Source organism: Postia placenta (assembly GCF_002117355.1).
Source record: "Postia placenta MAD-698-R-SB12 unplaced genomic scaffold POSPLAscaffold_4, whole genome shotgun sequence".
NCBI classification, from domain to species: Eukaryota; Fungi; Basidiomycota; class Agaricomycetes; order Polyporales; family Adustoporiaceae; genus Rhodonia; species Rhodonia placenta.
Genome location: NW_020169835.1, coordinates 578,473 through 591,657, shown reverse-complemented (window position 1 = coordinate 591,657; position 13,185 = coordinate 578,473). Strand labels below are relative to the sequence as shown.

At 51.5% G+C, this 13,185-nt stretch overlaps 4 protein-coding genes and 1 non-coding gene across 5 annotated transcripts; 2 read left to right on the top strand and 3 right to left on the bottom strand.

The window, feature by feature from the left end:
* Window positions 1-1,028: 1,028 nt before the first annotated feature.
* POSPLADRAFT_1137336 (hypothetical protein) lies at window positions 1,029-4,706 on the bottom strand (the record flags this gene model as incomplete). The annotated part of the gene is made up of 10 exons (XM_024484783.1): window positions 1,029-1,136; window positions 1,356-1,442; window positions 1,585-1,608; window positions 1,923-2,454; window positions 2,521-2,702; window positions 2,770-2,879; window positions 3,302-3,481; window positions 3,697-4,295; window positions 4,358-4,533; window positions 4,614-4,706. The coding sequence occupies 10 exons, from the start codon at window positions 4,704-4,706 to the stop codon at window positions 1,029-1,031; spliced, it is 2,091 nt and encodes a 696-aa protein (XP_024340758.1).
* A 1,390-nt stretch (window positions 4,707-6,096) lies between these two features.
* Window positions 6,097-6,184, bottom strand: POSPLADRAFT_t48. The gene has a single exon. It is a non-coding gene; the product is annotated as a tRNA-Lys (tRNA).
* A 375-nt stretch (window positions 6,185-6,559) lies between these two features.
* Window positions 6,560-7,982, top strand: POSPLADRAFT_1054595 (hypothetical protein; the record flags this gene model as incomplete). Its single annotated transcript, XM_024480538.1, has 7 exons — window positions 6,560-6,702; window positions 6,762-6,884; window positions 6,940-7,312; window positions 7,370-7,441; window positions 7,494-7,582; window positions 7,641-7,854; window positions 7,905-7,982. 7 exons carry the CDS (start codon window positions 6,560-6,562, stop codon window positions 7,980-7,982), a joined length of 1,092 nt encoding a protein of 363 aa, XP_024340757.1.
* A 516-nt stretch (window positions 7,983-8,498) lies between these two features.
* POSPLADRAFT_1054594 (hypothetical protein) lies at window positions 8,499-9,962 on the top strand (the record flags this gene model as incomplete). The annotated part of the gene is made up of 7 exons (XM_024480537.1): window positions 8,499-8,930; window positions 8,984-9,059; window positions 9,121-9,134; window positions 9,194-9,261; window positions 9,330-9,450; window positions 9,505-9,747; window positions 9,807-9,962. The coding sequence occupies 7 exons, from the start codon at window positions 8,499-8,501 to the stop codon at window positions 9,960-9,962; spliced, it is 1,110 nt and encodes a 369-aa protein (XP_024340756.1).
* A 523-nt stretch (window positions 9,963-10,485) lies between these two features.
* Window positions 10,486-12,642, bottom strand: POSPLADRAFT_1054593 (hypothetical protein; the record flags this gene model as incomplete). Its single annotated transcript, XM_024480536.1, has 12 exons — window positions 10,486-10,573; window positions 10,628-10,757; window positions 10,818-10,828; window positions 10,890-11,015; window positions 11,075-11,156; window positions 11,209-11,398; window positions 11,456-11,469; window positions 11,528-11,633; window positions 11,684-11,799; window positions 11,861-12,009; window positions 12,067-12,391; window positions 12,459-12,642. The coding sequence occupies 12 exons, from the start codon at window positions 12,640-12,642 to the stop codon at window positions 10,486-10,488; spliced, it is 1,521 nt and encodes a 506-aa protein (XP_024340755.1).
* Window positions 12,643-13,185: the final 543 nt, after the last annotated feature.

The window sequence follows — 13,185 nt, the reverse complement described above, 5'->3', positions numbered from 1 at the left end:
CTCGGTCTCTCGCCGGCTCGACATGGCTCCGTTTTGCGTCTGTATCTTACGTTACCGCTCATCATGTCTCGTTGCACGTTGGGGAAGTAGAAGCAAAGAATGTACATTGAATTGAAGTAAATACAGATTATAAATACCAAACCCCCGAGGGATGAGATGCATCAGCTGCGAAGCACGCAAGCTTGCGCTTGCAAATATCTGGGTTGGCTGCGTGCGCGGTTATGGTTGAGATAATATACCAACATGAAGTGCTGAAGACGAGATCTGGTTGTGAGGACACCAGCTCTTCATTGGGCACAATCCACCAAACTAATATATGTATTCCAAGTAATATCATACACGATGCTACGCGACGAAAAGTTGTCCCATCCTTTCAAAACGTCGCCCTCGTAAAAGGAAGAGGCAGACGATCTGCAAAGGAAGGGCGAACTAAAGTTCTGGTAATTTTGCCGCGTCGTTTAACTACCCAGCACTGGAGAGTAAGGTGCAGGGAAGTAGATATACACGGCCAGCAGTCATCGACAGTATAAGGTGGGCCATATATATATGACAGAAAGTGAGAAGGGATTGCATTGTACGACAAGGAGTCAGGCGCGATTCAAGATTTTCGAAAATAGTCAGTTTATATAGATGAGCGCTCATCGATGACGTAAGCTGATCAATCGAGGATCTGAACTCGCTGAGGCTGAGTGCAAGCACGACGGTGGTGACACACGACTCGAACTTGTATCTCAATCCTCAGAAAATGCGTAGTCATTATATGTCCGCTATTCGAGTGGTAATTCTGGTTCACATGAATAATACCAGCTCGTAAACATCAATTTCCCCGACGGTAGTACGTGGGTCTTTCAGTCTCTTCCTCGCAGGATAGCCACGGTTGTTCCTTGATGTCTAAGTGGGGAGCTTGAGCAGCTAGAATAACCACGTTTTGACCGACAGTGCTTACCCCATAAACTGCGGCTTGGGATCGAGGAAAGTACTTCCGCTCTGCGTCAGTTTTCAATTGCGGTAATGGGTCTCGCGTGAGCTCACATATATCCCCTGTCTCCGGGGACGCCTAATTGCTCAGCAAAGAATTCAAAGAAAGCCTTGCTGAACTCTGCATCCGACGTGGGGTTCAAATTCCACAAGCTCGTCTGTAGAGACGTTATCAATAAGTCGCTTCAGGCAGCTATGTGACTGCTTGCTATAGTAAGAAGGAAGGCAGGGTCCACAGTTCCGTTGAACGCCATGTGCTCGACATGCGTGTAGCTCACGCATATAGCAGGCACGGGCTTGTTAAGTGTGCGTGCTGTGAACTTAAGTGAATGCGACGTCATCATCATACTGGTATTCTAAGAAGACAAAGTACAGACGTTCGTGAACTCAAGTAGAAACTTCGAGGGGTCGGCTAGGGCGACGTTGGTCTTGAGCTCAAGAGCTGGCATGTTGGCGGTGGTGTCCTACGATTCGACAAGTTCGGGCGCGGGTGGCGATAACGAACTCAACTTGAAGTCAGCAACGGTGAGAAAGACTTCGGGCTCATGTCGATGACAAAGCTCCTCAGGTAATTACATGAGCCACCACAGAAGTCCCGGTGCTCACTAATTTCTCCGATAACTCGAGCATCTGATACCAAACTCAAATATGGACTGCTCTATCGTTCAAGGCACAATGGAATAGGCAGTAGAGACATACGATGAATAGGACTAGAAAATGTCGGGAAGTTAACCCCCTTCAGACTACATGAGACAAAGATATAAGATACGTATGACTGATAAGCACGGGATTGTACGCATGGAAGTCCTGAAAATGACGCACGTAATTAGAAGGTGAGTGGGAATTCGCGATGCCTTGAAACAGAGCGTACCACCAGCCCTCGACCGATGTGCCGTGTACTGCCTTTTTGGTTACGACACATCCCTGCCTGCTGCACCTTTAACCTCAAGGTCCTCAGTGAACTGCTCCGCGCCGCAGTGTAGGAACTTCCGCATGTGTTCCAAGTGAAGGTGAGGCCCCTTTCCGGAGTGATGTTCGAGCCCGGTTACCGGCCTGTGGGCGTGTACCGGTAGCAGGTGATCGAACCAATGTTTGCGACCAACGAGCTTAAAGAGTGGATACGCTAGGGTTTCTGGCGCATCGTCGTTGCTGCTCCAATTCCAGAAGTCCCCGCTCGTCGTATTCGTGGACCATTGGCATTTGGCGTGGCCCTGGGCGCCCGGCGCAGTGGTGCATTCGAGGGTGATGTCTACCTCGTACTTCTTGTGCTGGACGAGGACGCGCGCGAACGAATGACAGGCATACACCTCGGACACCAGCACGCGGTGCTTCCAAGCATCTTCGGAGTATAGTAGTGCTTGTATCTGACCCACATGATCGAGATTGTACTTCTGCGGCTTCCATATTCCAAGGATAGCACCGTGGCCACTTTTCAGAGTGGCCGACTTTTTCACTTGTCCACTGGCCGGCCCTTCGCTGGAATTGGGCACAACGTGAGCGTTTTATAGCGAAGCCGATGTCGATTAAGCATGGGGGACTTACGGGAGTTTCACGCCCACATGAACCCCTACCGCTTCGTGTTTCTCAGCTTCAATCCAGCGTATGTCGTCTTCGCAGCTTCGGATGGGCTTGAAATCGAAGTTGCTGGCGAGATCGTCAATATCGAAGATATTGCCTTCGATCGAGAAAGAATAGTCATGTTGGAGACGTCCATAATCACCAACCTACGAACGAGAGGTGATTGAAGTAGTCAGCCTACTATGCGCATCAACGATAAGTATCGACACTCACCTTCACGGGTCTGAGAGGATCCCAACTAGCATAGTAGTTGCTGGCTCCATGAATGAGAGAGACATATTCGTGCTCTGGATTAGGGTGGAGGATGGTCATCGTGAGGCGAACTGAGGGAACAGTACCAATGGCAGTATCTGGTTTATATCTCTAGGCCATCGGACCTGTGGTACTGCAGGCGGTCAGATTTGAGACACATTGTCGTCGACAGCACCCTCGGCCTTGGCGATAGGACGCGACGCAGAAATTCTCATCTCAGGCGCCTGCTGGGGCTGGGACCACCTTCCCGGAGATTGACAAGGACATTTGGCAGCACATTCTCGTACTAGTGGCCTGCTTCCCAGAAATCGCGCGCAGGTAGACCGGCAACGGTAAAGGGTTAACTGAGTAGTGTCAACTTTTAGTGCCCGCGATGACTTCGAATTGTACCACCGGAGACATCATGTGGGCAGTACGCAGGTAGAGATTACGTCGCAGCAGTGCAAGGAGCGACTCACCTTCATGTATCTGACCACACATCAGTTCTTATCACTGACATCATATTCCTCGAGGTGGACAAGCGCCACTTTTTGAGCGCCTGCCTGAAGGCGCCTGTATAGATCAAGAAGATGGACATGATGCAGCACGTCGAAGTGTTGAGGTCTGTATTGATATTTTGATGAAGCGCCTTGCCAAAAGAGATCTATATCACCGACGTCCATCTTAGACGCAGCTGAATGGATTACACAGCGATTCAAGGTGCACTAAGTGTAATAAGTTCATGGACATGATGAACGCTACCTGTAACAAAACGCCTATGGCGACACCGTCCCGCGGAACGTTATCCAATAACCTTGGCTAGTCGGACACATCCTGACGAAGAAGGTGAATGATCGCTCGAACACACCAGTACCAATGACGCACCAGCTACAAATCATGGCTTTCTACTTGCAAAGTCCGAGCCCTCCGCAAACCGTTTGTCATCTTCCCCATCGCCAGCAAGTGTGCTCGCACTGTCACTATCTTCATCATCGCCTTCGAGATCTGAAAGTTCCATCGTAGGGCCCATATGCCGCCTGAGCACGCGAATCCACTTTCTCCGCGGGATTTCTGTGACGGGTCGACGTGTAAAACTCGCTAAGGGACCACGCATACGTCGACCGACAAGTCGGAACAAAGGCTGAATGCATGCGCCGTCCTCGCGCTCAGCGTGATATGCGTACTTGAAGTCTCCGCCTTCAGCGCTAGTCTTCCATTCAAGATCGACGTTGCCTCGAGCAAGACCTCCGTGAGTAGCGGCGTCCAAGCTGACCTCCACAGCATGTTTTTGTTGAGGCACGAGGAGGCGGGCATACGACTGACAAGTGTATAGCTCGGAGACCAGCACATTTTTGTCTGAGAATGCAGTGGAGTAAATCAGGTCCTCAACGTGGCCCCCCTTGTAGAGGCACTGGTGGCGAGCATTGAGCATAATCAAGATGGCTCCCCATCCACTGGAAATCGTGAATGTTTTCTTGAGACCAGCAGTGGCGATAACTGGATGTCCACTGACCACAGCAGCGTCATCAGTATCTCCGTCAGTCAGACTGTGTTGAGACGAATTGCTCACACTCTTTCGCTGACAGAAGCTTTGACTTCTGTTGTTCGCAAGCTGGCAATGCACCGATTTTCACTGACATCATTACTAGCAACGGTTATGCCGAACTCCTGGTCATAGCCTTCATCAAAAATATTGCCTTCGACCACAAAGGAATGATCCTTCTGCAGATGCCCGTAATCTCCGAGCTAGACACCAACAATGGATAGCGGTTAGACGGTCAGCGGCGCTTTTCTCGAGGGAATATAACGCATAACTGGGTGCTCACTCGGACGGGTCTTTGCGGATCCCAACTGGCGTAGCAGTTGCTAGCTCTAAACATCAACGAAACATATTCTCGTTCTGGGTTGACGGGAGACATAGTGGCTGGCACAGGTATCCAACGCACACTCTGACGAGTCAAGCCGCATTTATTGCTTTGCGTTTGCAATATTCATACGCGCGAAAGCTGCATGATTACTCGAGTCTGGTCGTTTCAATTGTGACGATCTCCTTGTCAATTGCGGGGCCTGGAGGATGCAACGGATAGGACATGGTTCTGAACATTGTAGTGAAAGGTTGCTTCTAGTAATGTGCTGACATGCCGCACTGCCTGGGCTGCCTGCATCCGGTAGATCCGCAGATTTCGAAGGAGCCGGAGTGAATGGGAGAACCCCAGAGCAACGCTTGATCAACGAGGACGCAGTTCGACGATTAAAAACATGCTGCAAAAACAACACCCGGCCTGCATCGTGCACGGAAGCTGATACTTCGGAAAGAGAACTCAACACAAGCAGGGAACATGGCCAAATATGGGCGGAACGCTGAAGCCGTGAGGTTGTATCTTGTCATCCATGCTCGCTGTTACCACATACACCCGGTTGGCATGTGTACAAAGCAAGGCTGCCAATGGTAATTTCTGAGACGATGCTCGCTGTCATGACAGTGATGGGTCTGAGAAATCTACGTGAGCTATAACTTGTTTCAGGGATGCTCACAAAATCATTCCGTCCATGTGACGGGAGACTGGTCTTTTGAATCAGGATGGTCATTTCACACCATTGTTATACGCACAGACAAATCGCTGGCCGTAAGTGGCAGAAAACGCAGGGCCCGCTCGCGGCACGACATGGGCAACTTCAGGTTGGAGGTTCGACCGATGTTTGTACTTATTTGCCATTTGTGGCGCTTTTGCGCCTGTCGCCACACTCACCTGAGTAGGTCCTGACTTCTATGGCGACACTTGAATGTACACAAGCCCTTTGCAAAGCGGGGGTTCTTTTCTCTCAATTTAGATTCAAATATTGTGATTGACTAAGTTTTTGCGAGTGCACTATGCTGCAGGAAAAGAATTCTGGCACAGTTATCGAAATCTCTTCCATTGATCCCTCTGCAGGCTGCGTCAAGACAAACAGTAATTCAAATTACTCATTTCATTGGATAAATGTGTTCCTGATGAAGAGGGTTCTTCACCATCATACGACTCGAAACAAGTCATAAATTAAACGCGCGCTGGTCAGCCACAGGCAGGCGCTTATATATAGGCGCGCTAGTAAGCTCGCTGTTGATGCTCAAAATCATACCTGAGTGCGAGCTGCCATTCCTGTAGATGATAATCGGTTTCAGCAGAGGTTTGTTCATGCTTAGCCACCACTCTGCAGTAGAAGTTTGGACATGCTTAGCCACCACTCACGGACTTGAACTTGCAGCCAGAGTTGCCACTCGCTTTTCCGGATTGAGGTTTTACCATCCCCGATGAAAAAAATTCCTGTAGCCCACCGCGAGGGTCGAACTCGCAGCCTTCAGATGGACTCGTATGTTATAAGAGTCTGACGCTCTATCCGATTGAGCTAGGCGGGCGCCTGGCCAAGTGCAACCGGTAAGTGACAGGAGGAACGCGCACCTCAGACCAGGACATCATGTATATGAGCACCTTTTTGTCACAATGGTCTACACTTCTCCAGTTGGTGTTATCCCTTTGGGAGAAACGTGCTCCAATAAGTACAACGGCCAACACCCACTGTAGCGTGATAGAAGCAAGGAAGCGCGACAGATGACCAAGATACGAGACCCGCCGTTATCAGCATGAGAAGCACTGGCGAACCTTCTTCCCCAGAGCTTCACAAGGAAGGTACATAGGACCTGACTTTATGGATGAGATAGCAGAGAACAAACTTGTTGCTCTGCGACAACATCCTCGCATTTTGTCGAGTTTTGAACAAAGACCTATCAGCAATGGCGGACCACGGACCGCCACCATTCCCAGATGATGTCCCTACCCACCCGTTGCTTGTTATAGACTACGCCCGCATCAGGGCTGGCGATAGTGGCGAGAAGGATAATCTCTGGAAGGCTGCAACAGAGCTGGGATTCTGGTAGTGCGTATGGGGTGCAGTTTGATCAGTTGTGTGCTGACTGCGATGCGGAACAATACCAGCCTGAAGAACCACGGCGTCGAGCACGAGGTGAACGAAATGTTCAAGCTCGGAAAAGCATTCATGGAGCTACCTCTGGACCAGAAGATGCAATACGAGGAAGGCGACGACGGCATGCAGTTCGGGTTCGTCGTGATATTTGCGCAATGGCATCACGAGTGTAAAAACATGACCCATTAGATACAAGGCGGCAGGTCTGCACACCGCTGACGAGCAGGGGACGCTCGATGCGACGGAGTTCCTAGACGTGGCCAAAGACGACGCACTCGCATTTCCCAAGGCGATCCACCGCAGTTATCCACCGCTTGTTGCAGACGCATTCCCCACAACACTGACACCGTTTGTCAAGAGGTCCATCGAGATCAACGAGACACTGTTGCGTGTGCTCGGCAAGAAACTGGGATTGGAGGACGGGGTCATGGAGAGCATGCATATCAAGGAGGAGAGAAGCGGATGTGTTACCAGAGTGATCAGGACACCGCCTCAACAGGGAGAGCCGCAAGTGCTCGAGGAGCAAGCACTTTTAGGAGCGCACACCGATTTCGGGTCCTTGGTGCGTGCTAATCAGCGATGAGAACTGCAGTGGAATGCCATGTTAACATACCTGCAGTCGTTCCTCCATAACCGTCAAGGTGGTCTGCAGGTTCTGGCACCTGGTACAGAACGATGGCTATATGTCAAGGTAAAGTAACTATGCGACAACCGTGTCGCCTAATTCTGAGATCGTCTTGCAGCCACTGCCTGACCATGCGATTTGCAATGTCGGCGATGCGCTGAATATCTTCAGCGGAGGGCTGATCCGTTCCAACATGCATCGCGTCGTGTGAGTATCTTCAGACCAAATGCATTTGCTGAGGATACAACGATGATTCGTCTCGAAGTGCGCCGCCAAAAGCTCAGGCAGCCTATGAACGCTACTCCATGGCGTTCTTCACGCGGCCGCACGACTCTGTTGTTCTTCGTCCGTTGACGAAGGAGAGTGTCGTTGTGGCGAACAAGGTGAAAGAAAACAGCAACTACGCAGAGGAAGAGCGGGGGACGGCAGGGGAATGGCTTGTAAGGAGACTGAAGAACCTGAGGACAAAAAACTACCATGTGCGTTCTGATATAGACTTTAATGCTCTGGCCACTCATCACCTCGCTAGGGGGTGGATAGCTACCGACAGCATCTAGGCACCGAGGATTATGGACGGATAACCGGCGTGGCAGTCGCGGCTGTGTGAGCGAATCGACATGGAGGTCATCTCATCGACACTAGCGCACTGTGTTCCGCTCGAATATCTGCCCTTCTTCCTAGAAACTCACATACTCCTCCGCGTCACCTGCTTTTGATCGTGGACGTGGTTAAGATTTTTGTATTTCCCATCATAAGAGATACAGAAGTTGTACAGAAGGACTCACGGGAGGCTGCAACATACCTGACAGGGTCTGAAGATGGAATGCTAGCGTTTCTGTTCAAGGTATTGAGGCACTCGAGCAGGGCTGGCGACATCAACTGATGTGTTGCGCGGTATACATGTTTGGGCATGAAATAATGAGGCCATGAGGATCAAGGCGTCGGTACGACGGCGCAAACCCGGATGCGTTAGTGCTAGTTTAGGGTTATGGTCTGGCAATCGTCATTTCTTCAGGATATTAGTCGCCAATGTACTGAGCCATTCGCGCTCATCGCGGCCGCCATGTTCTCTAACGCTGCGTCGAAGTCCAGGCTCTACACTTCTCGAAGCAGTTTGCCCTTTATGTCGGCTCGCTATGCGCATCGAGCCGTTGTCTTCACACGTAATGGCGAGCCAGCGTCGGTGTTGAGCACTCTCACATACCCCGCACTTCCACCGCCGCCCCCGCATTCCCTCAACCTCAAGTTCCGTCTGTCACCAATCAACCCGTCTGATATAAATGTAGTTGAGGGTGTCTATCCGTCAAAACCCGAGCCCACAAAGTCTCTCAGTGCTGGGCAACAACTCACAGAGTCCGTATGCGTGCCTGGGAACGAGGGTCTCGCAGAAGTAACAGACGTAGGGGAGGGTGTTACAGATATTCAGAAAGGGGATTGGGTGGTAATGGCGAAACCACAAGCGGGCACATGGAGCTCAGCGAGGACATTAGGCTCGCATGAAGTCATCAAACTGGACAAGGGAAATATCAGCGAGGTGAACGCCGCTACCATCGCGGTATGTCAGTGTGACAGTACATTTCTGCCATCATCGACTAATACCCATCGAAGGTCAACCCGCCCACTGCTTATCTCATGCTGCGCGACTATGTCAATCTCAACTCGGGAGACTGGGTAATTCAAAATGGTACGTTCCAGGTTTGCACACATGACCTTGTCCGCTGGGTTGTGAAACGCTTGTTTCACAGGTGCGAATAGCGCGGTTGGTCCTCGAGCTCGAGAGAAGGCATAAAAAGGCCTGCACTAATGACCTTCGACCAGGTCGGCCAAGCCATCATTCAAATTGCCGCCCAACAGGGCGTGAAGACCATTAATTTTGTGCGGGACCGGTGTGTTACTCTTGAAGCGATTTATTCTGTGCCGATGCACGTCGCCTTACATGTTTCTCAATCACTAGCCCCGACATAGACGCGCTCAAACAGCAACTCACGCAACTCGGAGCAACGCACGTCTTTACATACAATGAACTGAGCGACAAATCGTTCTACAAGTCGGTCAAGGAGCTTACTGGCAACAACGTACGCGATCTTCTAGCCTGCTAGCATCCCCTCTCTAACACCTGCTTACTACAGCCGCCCCGTTTGCTCCTCAACTGCGTCTCCGGTCCGACTACTGCACAACTAACCCGCCTGCTTGGCACTGACGCGCGGCTGGTATCGTACGGCGCAATGTCGAAGCAGCCACTTGCTATCCCTACGGGTCCTCTCATCTTCCGTGGGCTCAAAGCCGAAGGCTTCTGGATCACCGGACGATGGTCCAAAGATAGCGAGAAGGAGGAGAAGCAGAAGGTCTTGAACGCCATTGTGCAGATGGAGGTGTGTCTCATCGCTATGCAGGAGCATGCATTTCGTGGCTAATATCCCTCTCGTAACAGCTCAAAGAGCCGGAGCACGAGATCGTGACACTAGAGGGCTCACTCACTGACGAACAAGCGGGGGCGAGAGTCCGCGAGGTCGCGCGTAAGATTGGTGAGGGGAAGTACGGGAAGAAGGTTCTGCTGCGGATTGAAGACCCTGTCACTAACGGCTAAGTTCCGCTACCTCCGTTAACGCGTTGTGATGCTACATATACCGCTCCAAATTGGAGTCCGTGTACGTCTAGCCCCCGCGAGCGCGGACACCACGTTCGCAGATTCTAAGACTCCGTGAGGTGCGGATCTCACTATGCAAGGCCCCTAACCGCATCAAATGAATCACTGCGAGCTAGACTGTTGAAGGTGAAGAGCTATTTGTCTGATCACAGATTCTGCAGAGCACTTTGGTCGTCTGACACACCCAGCTTCGGAATCGATTGGTTATGATAATCAAATTCATAGGAAATCATTGCTACATCGGCGTCGGGACATCTACAGCAGGGTCGTAGTGATCGTACAGCTACTAGCACAGGACACAGGCGATGAAAGCGACATAATGGCGGGGGAGGAGGGTCATACAGCAATTGTGCAGTGTAATCTTGAGCTTGAAGCCCTAGTACAAATGATTTCGTACAAGTACACCAATCAGTATACAGTTGGCTGTTCGGATCGTGGAATTAGAGATAGCGGAGTTTATAATTCATGCTTGCAGCTCGTTCGTGTTCAGAATCAACGATTCTGCCTTGGCCGACCTGGGCTTGATGGAGCACTGAAACGGCAGCGGATGGCTGTTCATGGCGTCATGTTAGCGTGCATTCTACTAAAGACAGATTGGACGTTACCTGATGATGCCGCTCGACATCTCTACGGCAGGCTCGATGATCACGCCATCGACTACGGGCTTGGTAATGTCGAACACCGCGAGGGACATCGCACAGGTCATGAAGACAGCTGCGTCGGCAAAATGCATGCCTGCGAGAAAGCGATCAGGACGTCACGGGATGGCCCAGTGCTAGAGCGACTCTCACGTACCCGGGCAGTTCCTGTAGACAGGGAGGTGAGCGATGCAGCGTGACACGGATGTGCGTGTGCTGATGGACTTACCGCCTCCCGAAGCCGAAGACCATGTCATGGGGATCTTGCTCCGCGGGCTTCTTGTCCGTAGCGATGAAGCGGTCAGGGTTGAACTCCCATGGGTTGCTGTACAATCTCGGGTCGTGAGCGAATTTCCTGAGGCCGTCAATCATCAGTGGCTGAGTTTTGAGACCATTCGGGGCGAGGATGTTTACCATATGTTGGCGATCACCATAGTCCCTTTGGGCAACGCATAGCCTGCGTGAATATCGTCCTCGCTTAGGACGTGAGGGAATGCTGGTGACGCATTAGTTTGTGGCGCCACAACCATTCGTATCTAGTGAGTTACCTATCGGAGCGGACGGGCACATCCGCATGACCTCTGAACAGAGCGCGTTGACGTATGGCAGATCATTACGGTCGGCTAGAGTGGGCAGTCTATCGTTTCCGATGATCGCGTCGATTTCCGCCTGTGCTCTCTTCTGCACCTCGGGGTTGCGCATCATAGCCAAGAAAAACGAAGCGATCGTGGAAACGGTCTGACCAGGAAAGAAGCGGTAAGAGAAAAGGCCTATGTGCGAACATGTGGAACGTACAGTGTCTGAGCCGCCTAATTATATAACGCGATAAGGCGGGCGACATAAATCGCACTAGCTCGGTCTACTCACCTACGTACAACGCGGAGGCTGTATCTTTGATTAGCTGCTCCCTTTCTGGGCTCAAGCGTCCTTCAAGATGCTTCGAAGTGAAGCTGTGGGCGGCTGTGCCATTGGCCTGGGAAGCTCGGTCAGCTCATCATTTGGCCGAGGCCTGATTTCTCCTACCAGTTGTTTCTTGACAAATTCGAACGGCATCTCGCGCATTTCGGTGAGCGTATCTGCCATCTTTGCGACCCCCTTCTTCCAACCAAACCCAGGGACCCACTGTGGCACATGTCTGACTAGCATAATCAAACGTATCTGAGGGCGAGGAACAGAAGCAGAGGATTGTAATGAACTCACGTTTCGGAAACATGTCGACAAAGAAATTAGCGGGGGTGAGTGCTTGCGATGCATCCGAAATAGCCCTTTCGGCCACCTGAATGAGGGGATCCTCGACTTCCTGCACAGTGTACCCGTACGCCATCATCAGGATGGTAGACGCTGCAGTCCTTAAGGAGCGGATAGTCAGATTTAATGAGAAGTAAAAGCGTAGTGAGTTTACAAACTTGCGAATTTGTGCGACCAATGTCTCGGGGTTGTACAGGACGCGTGACAGGAACCGGTGAGTCTCAGCCTCGATATGGGACGCAAACTTCAAGGCCTTCTCACGGCTCCCCATAAACTGAGAGAGGAGACGACGGGTCTCACGCAAACGTGGGCCGTACTGAATCTGCGAACCAATGTGGTCCCAGCCGACCATTTCGCCGGCCACGACGAATGTGGGCCGGTCGGAATAGATGGAGCTCTTTTTCTCAAGCATCTCGGAAGCGAGGCGGAACGAGTTGAGAACGACCACCGCTCGTCCGAGGAGACTGACGGACATTATGTCCCCTGTTAATCGGCGGCCATCAATCGTCAGCCGTCGGAATCATAGCGGGAGAATGGTCGGGCAGCCTACCCCATCTGTCACCCCACTGCGCGAACGTCTTCCATTGGTGAGATGTAGGAAAGTCCAGAGCGTTCCCGATGATGGGCCACCCTTGAGGGCCGGGGGGAAGAGCGACGGAACGTCTCTTGGCCAGGCGGGCCAGCAGAAGAATACAAAAAGCAGTGAACGCGACCGCCAAAATCATGGGAGGCATGATTGCTCCCTGTTAAGGTGGGAAGGGGGGGAGATGGGGAAATTCCGGCGGTGGTGCGAGGAGGATTGCGGGGCGGCAGTTTATAACTATTCTGACGCTGACATCAATCGAACCAAGTCACGCACGGAAACATTTCTGCAAGACATCTAATGATGAACATGGTTCACAGTCCGCCATTTCGCGCCCTAGTCTCGACGAGATGCAGAAAAGAAGCTCATCCTAGAGCGGACCGCCCAAAATTTGGAATTTCTTGTGCAATAGAGCGACTGTGATATGGCCGCGTGGTGTGCTTGCCAGCTACAACGGTTTTCTGGTTCATCGGAGTGTTCACCTCGTATTCTTTTTAGCACAGATCCAGCCACTAGTAGCGGCGTTGCGTGCGATCAGACCGTTACGACATATGCTGGAGGACATACCAGAAATGCTGTAGCTCTGAATAGGCTTAGATGGTAAAGGAAGCGCTTGGTCTTCATGCTTCCAGATGTTCCAGGCACGAAACGCTGTGGAAGTTAGAGAGCACGTTGCATGCTAGGGGGATCATGC